Source organism: Hoplias malabaricus, chromosome 15 (assembly GCF_029633855.1).
Source record: "Hoplias malabaricus isolate fHopMal1 chromosome 15, fHopMal1.hap1, whole genome shotgun sequence".
In the NCBI taxonomy this organism is placed as follows: Eukaryota; Metazoa; Chordata; class Actinopteri; order Characiformes; family Erythrinidae; genus Hoplias; species Hoplias malabaricus.
Genome location: NC_089814.1, coordinates 15,639,285 through 15,658,428, shown reverse-complemented (window position 1 = coordinate 15,658,428; position 19,144 = coordinate 15,639,285). Strand labels below are relative to the sequence as shown.

At 36.9% G+C, this 19,144-nt stretch overlaps 1 protein-coding gene across 1 annotated transcript in view; it reads left to right on the top strand.

Annotated features, from left to right (window-relative positions):
• The window catches only part of tenm2b (teneurin transmembrane protein 2b), a 101,787-nt gene that overhangs the window by 71,733 nt on the left and 10,910 nt on the right, over positions 1–19,144 (top strand). The window contains exons 12-21 of the mRNA XM_066646730.1: positions 1,038–1,184; positions 6,514–6,724; positions 7,248–7,367; positions 7,545–7,806; positions 9,747–10,014; positions 10,821–10,964; positions 13,855–14,107; positions 15,429–15,449; positions 15,784–16,016; positions 17,544–17,698. Coding sequence (XP_066502827.1) covers positions 1,038–1,184; positions 6,514–6,724; positions 7,248–7,367; positions 7,545–7,806; positions 9,747–10,014; positions 10,821–10,964; positions 13,855–14,107; positions 15,429–15,449; positions 15,784–16,016; positions 17,544–17,698 — 1,814 coding nt within the window. The remainder of the gene's footprint in view (positions 1–1,037; positions 1,185–6,513; positions 6,725–7,247; positions 7,368–7,544; positions 7,807–9,746; positions 10,015–10,820; positions 10,965–13,854; positions 14,108–15,428; positions 15,450–15,783; positions 16,017–17,543; positions 17,699–19,144) is intronic.

The window sequence follows — 19,144 nt, the reverse complement described above, 5'->3', positions numbered from 1 at the left end:
TTGTGATTTTACTGTTGAGTAATTTGCTAATTACAGACAGAAGTGATCGGTATAGATGAGAACACAGCACATATGAAAATTGCATCTGGTGCAAGAAGGCATTTTTATTTCTTTTCTTTTGCTAATTAAGACTCACTACACAATGTCAATAAATTACATTTCTGCAACAAAACTATATGCTATAAAAAAAGCACATTGAGCATGGCCCTAGATCCACCTTACTGTCTGCTTTTTTTGTGCGTGTTTAGATGAGTACCACCATTATCAGTGTTTTGTGTCTGTGTACAAGAAAAATGGACTCTGCTTCATGTCTGGTTGTGATTCTGTCCCCTTCTCTGTAAGAATATTAATGGCCTTGGCCTCCACTGCTACAGTGCAAAGTGGTAGGTAGAATACTAATAAAAGGATTGCTTCGTTGGCTCCACATGTGTGTGTGTGCGTGTGTGTGTGTGTGTATGTGTGCGTGTGCGTGTATGTGTGCGTGCATGCATGTGTATGTGTGTGTGAATACTAATGAGCCCACTTTCCTCTCTCTGTCACCATTCTCATGTTGTTTAAAGACAATAACTGTTCGAGTAGGGCTCTGGTGGGACATGACCACGCTCAGAAATATTCAGTACTAACAAGCTCTCTAGGCAAGTAGATCTCCAAAATAACCACAGTAAGTGGCTCTTCACCACATACAGAAAAAGAGCAGAACATTGCAGCTTTTCAGCTTTGACTGAATTACAGAAATCAGAGAAATATTACATGGTAGTTTTGTCAGTGCAGGATATCATAACATAAGAGTTAAATGTAAATGTAGTTTCAGTTTCTGTGTGTGTGTGTGTGTGTTCAAGGTTATGTTATGTATAATTAAGTTGTTTGTAACATTTGGCTTGCTGTCCCTGGGGTGTCAGATTTAATCTGCTACAATTGAAAATCAAATCAAATGTCAAATTTGATCGATTATCTTTTCTCGCTCTTTCACCTTCCCTACCCCACCTTCTCTCTCTTTCTTCCTCTCCTACACTCCCTCTTCCTTCTTTCTCTGACAGATGGGTGTCCAGGACTGTGTAACGGTAATGGCCAGTGCATTATGGGTCAGAACAGCTGGCACTGTGAATGCCACACAGGCTGGAGGGGGCTAGGCTGCAGCGTTGCTATGGAGATCTCTTGCAACGACAACAAAGACAACGAAGGAGGTGAGTGGAGTAGAGAGCACAAATCAATTTCAGCCCACAATTAAGCCAAAGTATACAAAAAAAAAAAAAACACAGCAAGGCACATTTTCTGTGTGGAATTCAACCCATTTTTGTTATGCAAGTACTCAGATGAAGTAAAGCCCTGAGATGAATACATAAAATGGAAAAAATTTGTGAAACTGCAAGACACTTCATGTGAAACAGAGACACGTGAAGCCAGATTTCCTTAGAAAATTCCTCTCATAATGGAATCTGTTGAAAGTTCCTTTGTATATTTTCCAGAATTCAGAATATAGTGAAATGGAGCATTCACTCTTAACCCCCAGTGAAACTTCCCACTGTGTCTTCAGAGAGGATGAAAGCTATGTGATTGCATGGCCGCAGCGCTCATTTCTCAATAGCCCCTATTACGCTATCCATCTCTGTGTGTTGCCCTTCCAGTGCACTCTCATCCACTCCAAATGAATCAGTGCTTCTTCTCCTCTCCTCTTTGGCAAAAGACTAGCTTCTGATCAGAGGTACAAACACATTTCCATTAATGGTAAAATTTGGTATAAAAATGCAATGAAACAACAATCTTTTAATTGTCATTTTTCTGTCATGAACCTTTGCGTAACTGACAAAATACCATAAAAAGACTAGTTTAAACTACATACAAATTATGATTTTTATGCCTCAAATTAAAAAAAATATATATAGCTGAAAAATATAAGGATAAAAATCTAATATTTAAGATAATTTCCACTATAAGCAATTGAATTTGAATGGTTTAAAAAGAGCAAAATGCTACACCTTTGCAAGCAAAGATGGGCCATGGCTTATCACTTTGTGGCAAACCGTGAAAATTGTCATTTGTCATTGCATGATTGCAAAGGAATGAGTTTTTTCAGGGTTTTGTTTTCCACCTGGCTAAGCACACCACTCTACACCAATAAGGATCCTTGGGCAAGGTTTCTAACACTACAGTAGCCAATTCTCTGAATCCTGATTAGAATTGTAAGCTGCTCTGGATAAGAGCATCTACTCAGTGCCATAAATGTTAATGTAATATTATTTTAAGACAGAGATATCCCTGAACATGTAGGTTTCCAACAAAGCTGGAAGGAACTGTTGAATGTGCATGACCATTAAGTCTTAAGACAGCACTGCATGAGAAATGGTCATCCTACTGTGTTAAATATAGCCAAATCGAGAATGAATAATAAAACCATTGTCATTTATCCCACTCCGAAACTGTATTAAAAATGCAACCTGAAACTCTGTTACACTAAGCCGTATATCGGCTTTATGCAGAACTTCTCCGGGTGACTGTCTGTGAGGAGTTGGTGTGTTCTCCCCGTGTCTGAGTGGGTTTCCTCCGGGTGCTCCGGTTTCCTCCCACAGTCCAAAAACATACGTTAGTAGGTGGATTGGCGACTTAAAAGTGTGTGTGTGTAAGTGTGTGTGTGTGTGTGTGTGTGTTGCCCTGTGAAGGACTGGCGCCCCCTCCAGGGTGTATTCCCGCCTTGCGCCCAGTGATTCTGGGTAGGCTCTGGACCCACTGTGACCCTGAACTGAATAAGCGGTTTCAGACAATGAATGAACGAATGCTTGTTTGTTTCAAATTCAAAATTTGATCGCACCTTTTTTTATATTGCATTTTGCTAAAAGTCATTTGGAAAACAGAGACTTTGGATACAAGTATGTAGGGGAAACCAATGTGAAACTTTTTGAATTAGATAAAATGTTTGTTTATTTAAGCGTTTGAGCAATAGAAGTATCATGATTTGGGGTTTGTTGTTACAGTGAGGTTGGATGGAACTATGAGAATATGAGAACACAACAAATAAAATGGGTGGCACAGTGGTGCAGCAGGTAGTGTCGTAGTCATACAACTCTAGGATCCTGGGGTTGTGGGTTCAAGTCCCGCTGTGGGTGTCTGCCTGTGAGGAGTTTGTTGTGTTCTCCCTGTGTCTGCCTGGGTTTCCTCCGGGTGCTCCGCTTTCCTACCCAGTCCAAAAATACACGTTGGAATTAATGTATAAAAAAAACAGTTGATCACACATCTGTGTGATCTCTCTTGTATATTGCATTAAATAAGGATAGATTGACACAGCCTGCCACGAAATGACACAGCATTGCTTATGTGGAGGCTGTAGAAAAAATTTATTAAATTCCAATACATGTTATGCAATAGCAATAAAAACTCTTGAGTTTAGCTCTTAATAGTATTTGCTTCTTTTCAAATCCATTGTACTGGAGCACAGAGCCAAACAGCTAAATCTGTGTCACACACTGATTACTTACAGGCTGCAGTATGTATGTGTAGCCTCAGGCCTATATTGCCCTCAAACAGCTTATAGAGTGACTGCCTCTTTCTAGCAATTTATAGCAGGATCAAAAGGCTCTGTGAATGGATAGCTGAAGCAGGGAAGACCATCAATATGAAATAGTACTTGTGTCTGTGGGCTGGGCAAAGTGGGGATTGGAGCTGCCGCAGGCTACAGAGATTATGTAACAGATAGATCAGGGTTAGTTTTTTCCCCCCCCGATGTGTTTAAGCCCTGCCCTAGTGCTGCTGCATTTCTCAACTCTTTGGTTTTACATCTAATCAACATAATATATATTTTTATTATTTTTTTTATAAATATATATTTATTTTATTTTTTCATTTGTATTTTTTAGATATTCTTATCTTGACCCCTTTGTTTTTATATTTCTAAGTGATTTGTCATTTTGTTTCTTAGTCATTTGTCTCTTTTCTTAGTTTTTGCTGGACTGCCTAGTTAGTGGGTTGGCCTAGAAGGAGTTTTTGCCTTTTGAACCTGATTGATTCATTGACTGATTTTGTTATTTGTAAAAACATTCGAGGAGTGTGTAGACCAGTGTCTACATAGCTAACTGCCATAGGCATTAATTGTTTGCAGGGACAAAACCGAAGTTGTTGAGTGCTTACTTAGATTTCCACTGACCGCAGTTATATTTTCAAATCAAAAAATACAATGTAAATAAAGTGCAGTCGCATCACAGCAACTTAGGAGAGATAAATAAGCTGACTGGGCAAAAAGATTTTCGCATCTCAACTCTTCTGCAAATCAGGCTCTGGATGGTCTCTGCAGTTTTGAGTACTTTAGATTCTAAAACATGTACATCAAATCTGTAATCTGTAATAGCCTTCCCACAAAATACAGCATTTCCTCAACTTTTGGACAAAACACTGACTTCTAAATCTCACAGCTGAATTTTGTTTAATCTGTGGAGTGGCTTAAATGAAATGTGCATATTATTTTCTTTTTTTCCTAAAATAACTTCTATACATCCAAATTCTATACAACATAGTTCTTAAAACACACTTTTCCGCAAAAACAACACATTGTGAGCAGTGAAGTTTAGTCATGAGCGCAATTCTTTACTGTGCTAAAAAGGAGTAGACAGCAGTCTGAGGTTTAACCTCTTGAGGGGCTTAAAAAACACAGAAATATTTGAATGAAAGCATAAAATAATGTGTATGTTTCTTTTTCAAATGCAGTAGATAAGTCATTTTTGGTGCCTGATGTTTGCTTCTGTTTAGTTTTTTACTTGCACCAGGGCTGTGCAAAATTCAGAATTTTAGAATTTAATTCAATTAAATGAATTTAAGATTTAAATTTAATCCATCCTACAGGATGTTGAGTTGACGTTGAATTGGAATTACAGGAAGTGGAATTGAATTCAGAAAATTTAATTTTCTTCCAAATGGAAGTACAGATACTAACATTAAGTATACATTCCCTTAATGTTGAATAATTTGCAATATCTTGATTTTAAAGTAATTAAATGAAGCAATGTTTTGGTAAATGCAATTAAGGTTTTGTCATAGAGGTGGCATCATTCTGGTCTGAATTATAATTTAGGAGTCATTCTCAGTTTAATTCTCAATTTTGTTCCACCCTGACTTGCACTTCTGACCAGTTTTCATTTATACATTTTTTTGGGACCCTGCTCTATTCTGCACCACAGTTTCACATAATAGCAATATATAGTTTATATTTTTAGGTTCTAAAGACAAGTGCAGTGTCTTCATTAGGCAGTGTCACGTGAAAACATTCATGAAACGTAATATATATCTAAATATGTGGCATGTTCTGAAACACAGGACATAACACACAAGTCTAAACTGGGCTCATGATCTTAAAAAGAAGAAAAAAGTTATATATTTTTTGACCTAGATGAATAACTGCTTGCCCATAATTTACCTCACCCACACCCACCTGTGACCCTTGTGTGACAAACACTTTGCAACAAACAGCTGTCCAGCACGTTCAGCCCTACCTGTTCTTAGACCAGTAACACAATTTTGAAATCTTTTCTGCTTGGTGAGTGACAATGTGCTGTAAGACAGAGGCGGTTTTAAACATGGCAGACACTCTTACAGCATCTATCACCTTTCTGTCTCCTCGTACGCACTCTCCCATGGCCTGACAAATCTGGCTCACATCCTCTCTGGAGACATAGCAGCCCAAAAAGTTAATACTGTTTGTTCTTCGCTACATTTCCCGTTCTCCCACACACATTTTTCCTGTCTTTTCTTCTCTCTATTTCTTTTTTTTTTCTTTGACTCACTATCGAGGGGTTACTTCACAGAAAGCACACAGATCAGAGGGAGCAAGTCGAAAAGAACAAAAGCAAGCAAAAGTTGTCTGCATTGGCTATTTGTTGCATGCTACAGACAGAGGTTGATGTATTTGGGGAGTAAGCTTGAAAGAGTGTATATTCACAGAAAAAGAGTGAGAGGATGAAAAATAGAAAAGCCCCTCAGGGTTGCGAGTGATGTCCTCTATGACTTTGATGTAAGTTTGATAGAAATGTAATTAAAAAGAGGACGAGCAGGGAAGTAGGGTGAGAGAGCGAGGGAGAGAGAGACTGAGTGAGCGAGACGGAATCTGAACTAGAACATCATTAGGGTTCAGACATCTCTTCATTACTGTCAACTGATCTCATTATGGTGATAGAAGCAAATAAATACACTTACTCATTCTCATTTGAATGATGAAAAGGAGGTTTATTTAGCAGAGACTTTTTTTTAATCACAATTATTTGGATGTGTAACTTCACTTCAAAGCAGAGCAGGCTCTAATATCGAAAAGATTCAGGCTTTGAGAATATAATGGCAGTCAAGGTTTCACCCAGAGAGGACTGGCTTACTGGACATCAAAGAGATTTGCAAACCACCCTCTGCTCCAAAATGTGTGTTTGAAAAAGAACTGATACGGTTCATATTCAGGGCACATTATGGAACCTCATGTCATTCTAAACTGAGCACATCATATTATTGCAATGTTTAATTTGTCGATGTCTCCTCTTATTTTAGATGGTCTGATTGACTGCATGGACCCAGACTGCTGCACTCAAACTTCTTGCCTGAACAACCCTCTGTGCCGTGGATCACGTGACCCACTCCAGGTCATCCAGCAGAGCCAATCCGCTGGCCAGAAAGTCAGCTCTTTCTATGACAGAATCAAGGTGCTGGTGGGGCGAGACAGTACTCACATCATACCGGGAAGTAATCCTTTTAACGCCAGGTAACTTGTCATTGATATTAACTTCGAACAGTGCTACCCCTATTTAGCTACTTCCTTGTTTGCCACATGCCTCACTCAACTCAATCAATGAGCACAAGACTAACAGAAATGGACGGGGGGACAGAAAAAAATAATGAAAAAGGAGAGACTGCACTGAAAACATAACTGGAGTTAACAGGCAGTGCCTGCAAGGCAACATGGACTGCAAATAAATCTTACATGCAAAATTAAGGAGAGGCTGCTCGTCAAATTAAGTTTTTTTAATTTATTTTTAAAAAATGTTAACGCATTCTGTAAAGAGAAATAACATATATATATAATGTGCTACATGCCATTTTTAATATATCAAGACTTGGTAACTATATATTTTTGGATATTTTATGCACATTGAAGATGGTTTTATTCTGTTTTATGAATCTTTCCAGAGCAGGATTGAACGACATTGCCTCAAAGCCCATTTTAGTATCTGTGTTTGAAAAATGAATTCATCTTGATTTCTTCCTTTCTGTGTTTTTGCATGTAGCTTGGTGTCTCTAATTCGTGGCCAGGTTCTTACATCTGACGGAACCCCTCTAGTGGGAGTCAATGTGAGCTTTGTGAAATACTCCCATTATGGTTACACTATGACTCGCCAGGATGGCACGTAAGTGTCCACACATCAGTCCAAGCATTCAGATACGTATTTAAACAGATACTTTTTTAACTTAAAAGGTAAATTTGGTATATTAGAACTGTAAGGCAGTATAAATAAACCTGTCTATTTCTAAAATATAAATGTCTTAAAACTTATTATAATTTTTTTTCTTGTTTGTTATTTCAGATTTGACCTGTTAGCTAATGGTGGGTCATCTTTGACCCTCCGTTTTGAGCGTGCACCCTTCCTAAGTCAGGAGCGCACCGTGTGGCTGCCATGGAACCGCTTCTATGCCATGGACACACTGGTGCTAAAGACGGAGGAAAACACCATTCCAGGCTGCGACCTAAGTGGTTTTGTGAGACCTGACCCTGTGGTAGTGCCCTCTCCTCTCTCCTCATTCTTCAGTTCCAACCCCACAGAGAGGCACATCATACCTGAGACACAGGTACATGTACATTCTTTCTGTTGGACAAACCTAAAGGCAATTTCCAACACAAAACCTTAACATTCTAATGCTTAGTGGATAGAACCAAGGAGGAGTTCAAATTAAAAGTTAGCATTTTTAGATCATCAAAGCAGCAAGAAGTCTTTCATCTACTATGGAACACAGCGATGTGAAGTGACTAGAATTGGTTTGGTGCATTTCCCTTAATTTATAAAAACTAATTAAAAATAAAAATAAGAAATGGTGTGTATTATCAAGTTAGCCCTGGTGATGCTTCAGCCATGCAATCCTAGGAGTCTTAGAGGGTGCTTTTGGTCTTGTCTATGATATTTGGGAAATCCTGCACTGTCTGGTTTGGTTATGTTCAGAAGCTCTGCATCTTTTAATGTGGAAAGGTATGTTTGAAAGGAAAAAAATTGTTCTTTGTAAATGGCAACATGTACTTGGTACAAGTTTAACTTGTCTAAGTTTTTTCACTGTTTAAATTACGACAGAAACTCATTTGTAACTCCAGTTGTTTAGTTTTTAGCACTTTCAGTATTGCAGCTAGCCTTCTCCTAAATTTGGAGACATTCCAACTTAAGTGATCCAAAACAGCAAAAATAAAAAAGTCAATATTTCCCACCTATGGAGGAATAGCGCAATATTCTCATCTTGATTTGTGTTTTTCAAAGTTCAGAGTTCTCTCCATTGTCTAAACAACTTCAGACGCCTTTGCTCTGCCATGAGCAGCGAGAGAAAATGCCTTGCATACAGGACAGAGACCCATTTACTGACACGTGGGATTCATGAAAACATTAGACTGGTTTTAAGCATGCAAGCAGATTGTAGAGCTAGCTAATGGAGAAGAAACATCCTCAGAATTTTTTAAAAAGTGTTTTTGGTTAAAAAACTAGCTGAAGTTGGGGTTTCTCACCTCCGAAGCCTGGGAGATTAACTGAAAATTGGAATTGGAAGCAATAGTAATTGGGGAGAACATTTGGTAAACACTTGATAATAACAATACATGTAAAAAAAAATTATGTATTTAATTGTACATTTAAACATGTTTATCTCTATTAGCAGTGTTGGAGAATTAATATGTCATATGTCGGTTGAGCAATGTTTGTATTGGTGCATGTTCCTGGCCAAGTCAAAGTCCTGGCCTTAATCCAGTAGTTCATGTGAGGAAACCCACCAATATATTAAAGTTGAAGCTGTTTTCTACTGAGGAATGGGCTAAAATGCCTCCAAGTCGATGTACAGGACTTATCGAGAATTACCAAAAATGTGTAGTTGAAATCATTGCTGCTTTAGAGGGTCACACCAGATACTGAAAGTGAAGATTCACATACTTCTGCCACTCACAGATTATATTATATATATCATTTATTAATACATATTTATTAATATTTTTGTCACATTTGTTTGATTTTGTTCTCCTTATCTACTGCTTTGGCTTTTAGGACCTAAAATTCAATGCAATAATGCAGATACTGTATTGGTCTTATTTCATGATTTAATTTTAACACAGGGATTTTGCAGGTGTGAAAGAACCTCATCCTTCTGCAGTATGCCTGGCTGAGATCAGTTTTATTGTTTCTTTTGTAGTAGTTGAGCCTGTGTTTTGAACAGAGGGGATCTGAACTCATAGCCGTGTAAAAGGGCAAGCACTCCCCTGAGTATCTCTCTAATCGCCTGTAACTTGCTCTCCCCATCTGTCTTTGTGGAAATTATTTTCAGCACTTGGAACAGCTGCACAAAGCTGGATTGTTTTCACATTATATAGATGACACATGCTGTGTTTCTCTTCCATATTTAATTTGTGTTATGAAATGGGACTGCATTCGGTGGGAATTTTTTATTGAAAATTTTCCCTTGGTTCTTAAAACTGTTCAGGAATATCGGCTCTCATTTATTCATGTTTCTTGCTCTCTCTCTTCCTCCCTCCCCCTGCTCAGGTTCTCCATGAACAGGTAGAAATCCCAGGCACAAGCCTGAACCTTTGTTACCTGAGTTCCAGGGCCTCAGGCTACCGTGCCCTGCTCAAAGTGACTATGACCCCAGCCCTGGTGCCTCTCAGCCTGGCCAAAGTGCATCTGATGGTGGCTGTTGAGGGCCATCTCTTCCAGAAATGGTTCCATGCTTCACCTAACCTGGCCTATACTTACATCTGGGACAAGACAGATGCATACAGGCAGAGAGTGTATGGTCTGGCCGAGGCTGTGGGTGAGTGTTTGACAGTCTTTACGTATTAAAGAAAGCATAAGGCAATTCCAGTCGAGATTTTTATTCAAGACAACAAAGTATTCTGTTGAAAATTAGATGTAGATATAGGGCTGAATGATATGGCCAACATTTATATCACTATATATTTAGGTAAATCCCATATAATTAATACCATATATAATACTATAAAGCCACAGATAAACTCCAAAGAACAAACAAGAAAATTAACATCCAAGTCAAGCAAAACCTCCTTGGCTTTGTTAATATTAATATATTTAAATTTCTTTTTTTTAATTGAGTGTAATGAACTGACAGCAACACTAATGAATGTCAGTGAATGACAGACGCTGTAAATTACGTATCCTGAAATACTGAAAATGTTTAAAAATAATTTCCTAGTTATTGGAACATTTTTTTGTGATTATATATTAATATTGAATTATTGTTCAGCCCTGATATATATTCCATTAAAATATTGAATATTTTAATTAGATAATTCAACTGTATTAGTTGTTTAAATGCACCTAAAGAAGCCAGTCATCTGGAAAAGTCTTTGTTCTTGTATCTGCTCTATCAAATACTGTTGCTATTCCCTCCATCATATATCCCTTTAGAGTTTATAGAGGCTCCCCATCTCTCATCCAATAAAGCCTACTGGAGCTGTGTTGAGCTCTTCCAATTAGTTGAGGCAATAAGTTGTCTAGTCCCTAGTCAGTGATGAAACGTTAAATTAAGTTAGTGCTGTGTTGTGTGTATTTATTCCACTCTCTCTTCATCTCCCTCTCTCTTCTTTTGTGTCTGTATAGTCTCTGTGGGGTATGAGTATGAGACTTGTCCCAGTCAGATTCTGTGGGAGAAGAGAACAGCAGTGCTCCAAGGCTATGAACTCAGCCCCTCTAACCTTGGGGGTTGGTCACTGGACAAACACCACACACTCAATATTCGCCATGGTGAGTTACACACATTGATAGACATTTGCTTTATTTTAAATAATTTGAACAGGAATGAGTAATTCAAATGCAGGAAGCTTTCAGTTATAAGAAACCCAATCACCCAATATACTTGTGTTGTTTCTAAAATATAAATTAAATAATTCCACATCAATAGTAGCATTTTTATATATTTTTTAAATCTATGTCAAAGACACATTACTACACAGTAAAGCTGACAGAATTCAAGTTTAAATAACACAAAGACCAGTTTCGGTAAATAACTCCAAAGGGGACATTACATTTATAACTCTATACCCAAGTATAGATTGTACCTCTCTATGTTTCATTTTACTAGAGGAGCATAACTTAGCACCAAACATTCTTCCAGCTAAATCACACCATGTCAATAGTTTTTACAACCTACCACCAACACATGATTAAAATCTATAAAATCAGCATCAGAGGTATATTGCGTAATACGCTATCGCCACCTACATGTCTGTAGTGACGCACAAAAACAAATACCCATTCATACAGATATGAACAGCCAACCATCAGAGCTATTCAGTGCCTTAATAAACCAGTGTATCTCTTTGGTTCCACCTTATACACCTCCACTGACTCCACGCACACATTCACTGTGCTATTTCTTTGCTCATTCTCTGTGTAATCGAAACTCTAACGTAAGACACTTTATATATATATATATATATATATATATATATATATATATATATATATATATATATATATATATATATGCATTATATATTCATTCATTCATTATCTGTAACCGTTTATCCAATTCAGGGTCACGGTGGGTCCAGAGCCTACCTGGAATCATTGGGCGCAAGGCGATTACACCCTGGAGGGGGCGCCAGTCCTTCACAGGGCAACACAGACACACACACATTCACTCACACACTCGGACACTTTTGAGTCGCCAATCCACCTACTAACGTGTGTTTTTGGACTGTGGGAGGAAACCGGAGCACCCGGAGGAAACCCACGCAGACACGGGGCGAATACACCAACTCCTCACAGACAGTCACCCGGAGCGGGAATCGAACCCACAACCTCTAGGCCCCTGGAGCTGTGTGACTGCGCCACCGTATATATATAGTGTGTGTGTATAAAGTTAGTGCAAGAATATAAGCCACACACTGACAAATGTTAAAATTAAAACCAAATTCAGTATAGTACATTCAGTGAAACTGAATCTCAGTGGAACGTCCTGCACATCTTCCTGCACCTGCTCATGGTAAAATGCTCTATACAGTGAAGAGTAATGTAATTTATGCTGAAGAAACACTGCAGAGGTTTCACCAGTGAGCACACTGAAACAGAAAGCATCACTTTTCTGACATACCTGTTTGATTTGTAACTTTAATGCACTACACAGCTACTGACCTCATCTGTCTGAAAATATTCCTCCAAAGCAATCGACCATGTACTACCATCTCATTCTGTCTTACATTATCTGAACATTCTTTCTGCATAGCTCTGGACAAGGAGAATGTTGCATGGGAGAATTTTCTCTCCTACAGTTATTTAATAATACACAAGAGAGTGATATGCTGCAAGATATTGGCATAGGTCTGCTGTGGTCAAAGGCAGTGTACTGTACACTATCAGAAAAAGTACAGTAGAAGTACATTTTTGGTCACAAAAGGTACAAACAGTGTAAATGTACCTTTAAAGGTACAAAGTGGTTTTGATGCTTGGAAGTACATTACATTAGGGTCTTTTAGGCTCAGTGAAGTACTGTGGAAAGTGAAAGGGGGAGTTACTTCAGTAATGTGGAGATGGTTTGGTTACAGAATATCAGATGTTCAGTAAACCATGGTATTATGTATGAAATGAAAGAAGCCAATAAAAACAGAAGGGGGAAACACAACTAATCTCTTTCACCACATCGAGCAGAATCACCTGATTGAGAATGAGGAAAATTAAAAGTGTTGTTAGAATAGTTCAACAGCCAATGAGCTCTAACCCAAGCAGATAAACTACACTGATATAGAAAAGCAAATATTCTATATTTGATTTATTTACTGTGATGCTTTAAGGTTACTTTTTGCTTAATTGTTTAGGTATGCTGTTTATACACACACACATGTTCTGCATTTTGGTTGGATGGTTGATTTATATGCTTTTTTACTAAATAAGCATATGTTTCCAGACTTTTTTTGTAAATTCTGAATATTTGAAACTGTTACATTTGTAGTAAACTAAAACTTTTTAATAAATAAAACCATTAAATGTTATTAATATATATTTCAATATATTTCTGTTAATATAATTAATATTAATATAATGTATATTTTGTATATTTTTTTTTAAATACTGTTATTTTTCATTGTTTTGTCATATTGCCAAAAATATCATTAACGGCATATTACTCTGAACTAACGTGATATTGTCTTAGCTCTGTATAGCCCACCACTACATTACATTACCTTCTCCAGAAGGAGAGGTACGTCCCAGAGATTAAATGCGGTTTATGAAATCAGCACAATTTCAAAAACTAAAATTCTAACAGAATAAATTATGTTCCCTAATTAAAGGTACAGAATATGTACCCATGAACATACCACCACAGAGACAGCAAAACGTCCCACCACAGTGACGTAGCTCTGTGCACCAATGTTAATATTTTGTTTTTGTAATTCAACCAATTTCATTTTTTACCTTTATTCTATTAACACAACTATAAAACAAAAACAAAACAATGATGACCTGAAAAAGTGAATATACCTGAAAGCTTATTTACTCTCTTACATGAATAATGAAAATTCCTGTGATCCATCTGATGGTTTCTGTACTTTTTCATGGATGCCATATTTAAAAACTGATGTTATAATATTAGTGTTAGAATTCATATCCACTGTTCTCTGTCTTTGTCTCTCAGGTATCCTGCATAAGGGAAGTGGGGAGAATGTGTTTATATCTCAGCAGCAGCCTCCAGTCATTAGCAGCATCATGGGTAACGGCCGGCGGCGCAGCATTTCCTGCCCCAGCTGTAGTGGCCTGGCTGAAGGCAACAAGCTGTTGGCCCCTGTGGCCCTGGCCTGCGATGGAGAGGGCAACCTTTATGTGGGTGACCTCAACTTTGTCAGAAGAGTGTATCCTTCCCTCAACACCACTGCCATCTTGGAGCTTCGGTAAGAACCAGACTGATATATATGATCATTTGCCGGCTAAAATTGGCTGGCAGACGACTTATTGCATCAAAAATGTTGCTTTAAATCCAGTATGGGAATTCTATATTCAGGTCATTCCATTTTGCACTACCAAACATGCTGCTAAATGTTTTCTTGTCTGGGAGAGAACTTACTATTTACTTGTTTATGTTAGAAGATTATTTATTAGTGAATCAGTGTGGTGCTTACCATTTTGAATTCTCTCAAAACAAAAACTTTGATCATCCTGCACCAGTAAAATATATAATAGAATATGCATATATAAAAGTAATTTGGTAACATGTTATCCTGCTTTTTTGTGGTGATGGAGTGAACATTTAGCATGTGCTTCCAGAATTTTTTTCCTGATACTCCGATTAAAAAAAAAAGTGGTGGGAGGGTTGTTTGAGGAGCTAGGTGCTAAGAATGAGTATGCTGTACCAGCTTTGACCAAAAGCATCCAACTCAATATTGTGCCCACGGCCGAAATACGAGCAAACTGGCCGTCATACAGCCACAGGAGAGACAAAAATGTTCATTCATTCATTCATTATCTGTAACCGCTTCTCTAGTTCAGGGTCACAGTGCAAAACTGTTCAGCTGTTCTTAATTATTTATAATTTATATATATAAAATTAAGAACAGGTGAATTATATGTCTCTCCTGTGGCTGTATGACAACCTGTTTGCCCGTATTTCGGCCGTGGGAAGAGCCGGAAAACCATGGTAAATGTTTTTTTTTTGTTTGTTTTTTGTTTTTTTTTTAACCCTCAAACATACTTCACTAAGAGGGAAAATATTGTGAAATGGAAAAAAAAGGATGATATGCTTTTGATGGCTAAAATTGTACAGGTGATGAGATATTTTTTCAACTGTTTTGGTGTGTATAACAGGCAGAACAAAAAAACACTGGAAATAATTTCAAACATATACATATATTATTATGGAAAGAAAAATGTCCCAAGTTCCCTAGAAGTGGCCTTTTTAATTTCTTTTTTTATTACTATATATTATAATTATGTATTCAGTCCATATTCACAAGAAGGTAGAGTTACCTATTATGTGATAAATATTTCAGCCAGAACAAAGCACAGATGAAACTCATTTCCCATTTTCAGATTTTCTCTGGTGCAGGGTGATTTGAACATAGCCAACTTTCCTACTTTTCAGTTTGAGAAATACAAATCCTAAGTCTATACAAATACATTTCATTTACATTTCCATAAACAAAACAATCAGCATAAGAGAGAATGTGTATTAAATGTACGTAATATTGTTTCCTTTCTGTTTTCTCTGCAATGAAGAAATAAAGATTTACGACACAGGTAAGACAGTGTCATACATTATTACGTAAACATTAAACAAGTTTAGTTTTGTAGTTGTGTTAACATTGAATAAGTGTCTAATCTGTTGTACAATTTACATTAATTTACATTTGCAAATGAATTAATTTTCTTTTTTTACTCTTGTGCATTATATTCACTTTCCCTGCATTTTGCTTTTGATATTGAAATGTTCTCTTTTTAGACCTTATTTTAGAAGTCTCATTACTCTGCTGAGATGAACTCTTCACATTTCATCATGCTCTCCAAGGTGACGATGTGCTTGGCCCGAGAATATTATTAAGACAAATTTCTCCCCTTTTACTCATTTCCATAGCAACAGCCCAAGTCATAAGTATTACCTGGCAGTGGATCCAGTCTCGGGTGCTCTGTTCCTATCAGACACAAACTCCAGACAGATCTACCGGGTACGCTCGCTGAGTGGGGGCCACCCACTGCTGGAGAACTCTCAGGTGGTGGCTGGGACGGGCGAACAGTGTGTGCCATTTGATGAGGCACGCTGTGGGGACGGAGGCAAGGCTGTAGAGGCCACCCTGATGAGTCCCAGAGGTGAGTGTCTACAACAATATGACTCCTATTCTCAGTTTTAGGAATGGAAAATATTTTATTCAAGAGGTAAAGAGAAATAGGTATTTATTTCAGGAGATCACTTTTTTTTAATCAGGGATTTAATTAGTTCACACTCCATTAGCCTTCTTCTTGCCCCATGGTGAATCTGCCTAATGCTTCTTCTTACATTTGTTTAATTAATTCTGATTTGAAACTGATTGAAACAAGGAGAGAAACACTGTTGGAAATTCTTAATGTCAAATTACCACGTCTGTTTCTAAATGTAACACAAGAGATTGCATTATGATTTGGAATTTGATTAGTATCTGTAGTCTTACATTGCTTAAGAACTAGTCCTTGACATCAAAACAAGTTAAGAAATTAAAATAAAATTATTTAAAGGATGTTATAATCAGTTGTAATTGTAATTAATTGTATTAATTATGTAATTACAGACTAAAATCCCTTTTGCATTAAACACACAAAATGAAATAAATTTATTTTGCACTTAAAATATCCATACATTAATATTAGTATGTAAAGCAAAATGCTTTATCCATAATTAAGTAGTTATTAACTTTAGTACATAATTATTGAATAAGATTATTAGGTGTAGAGCCTTTTTTTTTAGTTTTATTTTGAGTTTCAGATAAACAAAGTTTTAAAAGCTTTAGATGAACATGTCTTTTTTAGATGAATTAGCATTAATACACATCTAAACATTGAAAAGAAAAAATATATTATTTTGTATGGTTGGTAATCTGTTGTATCTTGGCAGTATTGCTCACTCACCAGTTAATAGCTAATGAAATACATATGAAACAATGAAACAATCAACTATCACATGAATACACTACATGACTCCTTAGACACAACTCAGCTGGAAGTCCCCAGTCTCAAGCCACCATTTTTTATGGCCTGCCATATGCACTGCTGTAATGTGAAGTGAGCTAGTTGGATTGCTAGACTTCTTAGGGGCAATGCGGCCTTCTTATCAGAGCAAAACCCACTATGGCATAATGCTTATAACAGCATGACAGAGTGTACCAGACGAACAGTTCAGCATCTGTCTCTCTTCCAGATTAGCCTGCCTACACATGCTGGGTATTAATTATTTCCCTGTAATAAAGGGAGGTAACGTCTCCTAAAGGACAGTTACATTGAAATGCTATGGGAAGTTTGAATTGCTTTTGCTTTAGAATGTATGTTTTGATGGGAAATATTCTTCTCACAACTAGTCTGGAGATTTATTAAGTCAAACTTTCATATTTTCATATATTCGATGAGTAGTACAGGGCACTGTTTAGGGCCCTGTGAGACAATATGTGAATGCAAATCTATGTTTTAACGAGCCTGTCTCTGGTATTGACTCCTAAAGATTGGCATTAATGTTTTAGCGTAGTCATTCTATGTAGTAAATGGAACATAAATTAGTTTGCTTGCTTGTTTATCCATGTTTTTTACCCCTTATTAGTTATTAAGTTGAGTTTCATGGTTATTCTTTGTAATGTCCTTTATTATCCATAGGTATCGCTGTGGATAAAAATGGACTCATGTACTTTGTGGACGCCACCATGATCCGTAAGGTGGACCAGAACGGCATCATCTCCACTTTAATAAAGACCAATGACCTGACTGCAGTCCGGCCTCTCAGCTGTGACTCCAGCATGGATGTCAGCCAGGTCAGTTTAGGTTCCCCTCTTTATGTTTGTCTTTGTGTGTAAATATTTTATTTTGTTTCTGTATCAGTATTTCTCTTTTCCTCATTCGCTGACTATGTATGTTTGGCACTCTGCCACTCTGTCTTCTTATTTCAATCTTTGTGTCACTGTCTCTCTCTCTCTTTCTCTCTCTCACTCACTCTTTCACTCTGTTTGTTTTCTGTGTGACAGATATGAAACAGATGAAATATAAATTACCTGTGGCCCAGATGTTTGGAGAGATCTCTTTCTCTCTAGGGAGTTTGACAGTCATTGATAAAATAACAAATGATTCAGATTCTCTTTGCTCTCTGTTGGTCTGCCTGCAAGGAGAGGAATTAAATCATCACCATGGAATTGGCTCTCAAGGCTTTGTCAAGCTGATGGAAAGTTCAGTTGTGACACACAACAATTCTAAAGTTCACAATCAGTGTAATATAAAATAATTTTGGTTGCTGATAAAAGTATTCTTATAAAATGTATAGTTTCTAAATTAAATAAGGTCCAGTGAGTGAAATAACTTATTGCTGTTATGTTTCTGAGTGACCATAGCTTACAAACATTGAAAGATTGTTTGTTTTCATTGTGCATGTTTTATTGCAATTATGACTGTGTGTGTGTGTGTGTGTGTGTATGTATATATATATATATATATATATATATATATATATATATATATATATATATATATATATATATATATATATATATATATATATATATATATATATATATATATATATACACACACACAGTCATAATTGCAGTAAAACGTGCACAATATTTGTTTGTTTGGTTTTTTGCATTATCCAGCCACTGGGGGCCATTTAATGTATGCTGGGCCTCTGCACATAATCACAAATCTAAAAGTCTTTTTAATTTACACAAAAATAATATAATTAGTCGTTTTAAAACTTTATTTTTGTAGCGTTTATGAAATGCAAGCTTTTTAATTCAGCCTACAATTCATTCCCAAATCCAAACAAGTCATTACTGGAAAGTAAATGGCCAAATAGTCTGTATTGAATTCACTGATTATGTGGTCTGAAAACCAATTCTTGCACCTATATAAGCCAACAGCACAAGCCTTGCCTATTCATGTTGATTATTTGTTTCATCCTGAATGGCTTTCACGGAGGCCATTTACATATTGTTATATTTCAACCTGTTTAACACAAACAGAGAGTGGGAGGTTAAAATGGTCATACAAAAATGAATGCACCAACTAAATGCAGTGCAATAAGTTGACCTGAAGGAGAATAAATAAAAACAAGAAAAAAGTAGGGCAAAAAAATGTTTTTTCCACTATAATTAAATTTAAAGAAAAATGTCACAACCTCCCACAGGTGACAGTAGCTAATTCTGAGGTGGTTTCATATTAATATGTTTTGCTATTTAATATATGACTAGTGATTCAGGAATTTTGAT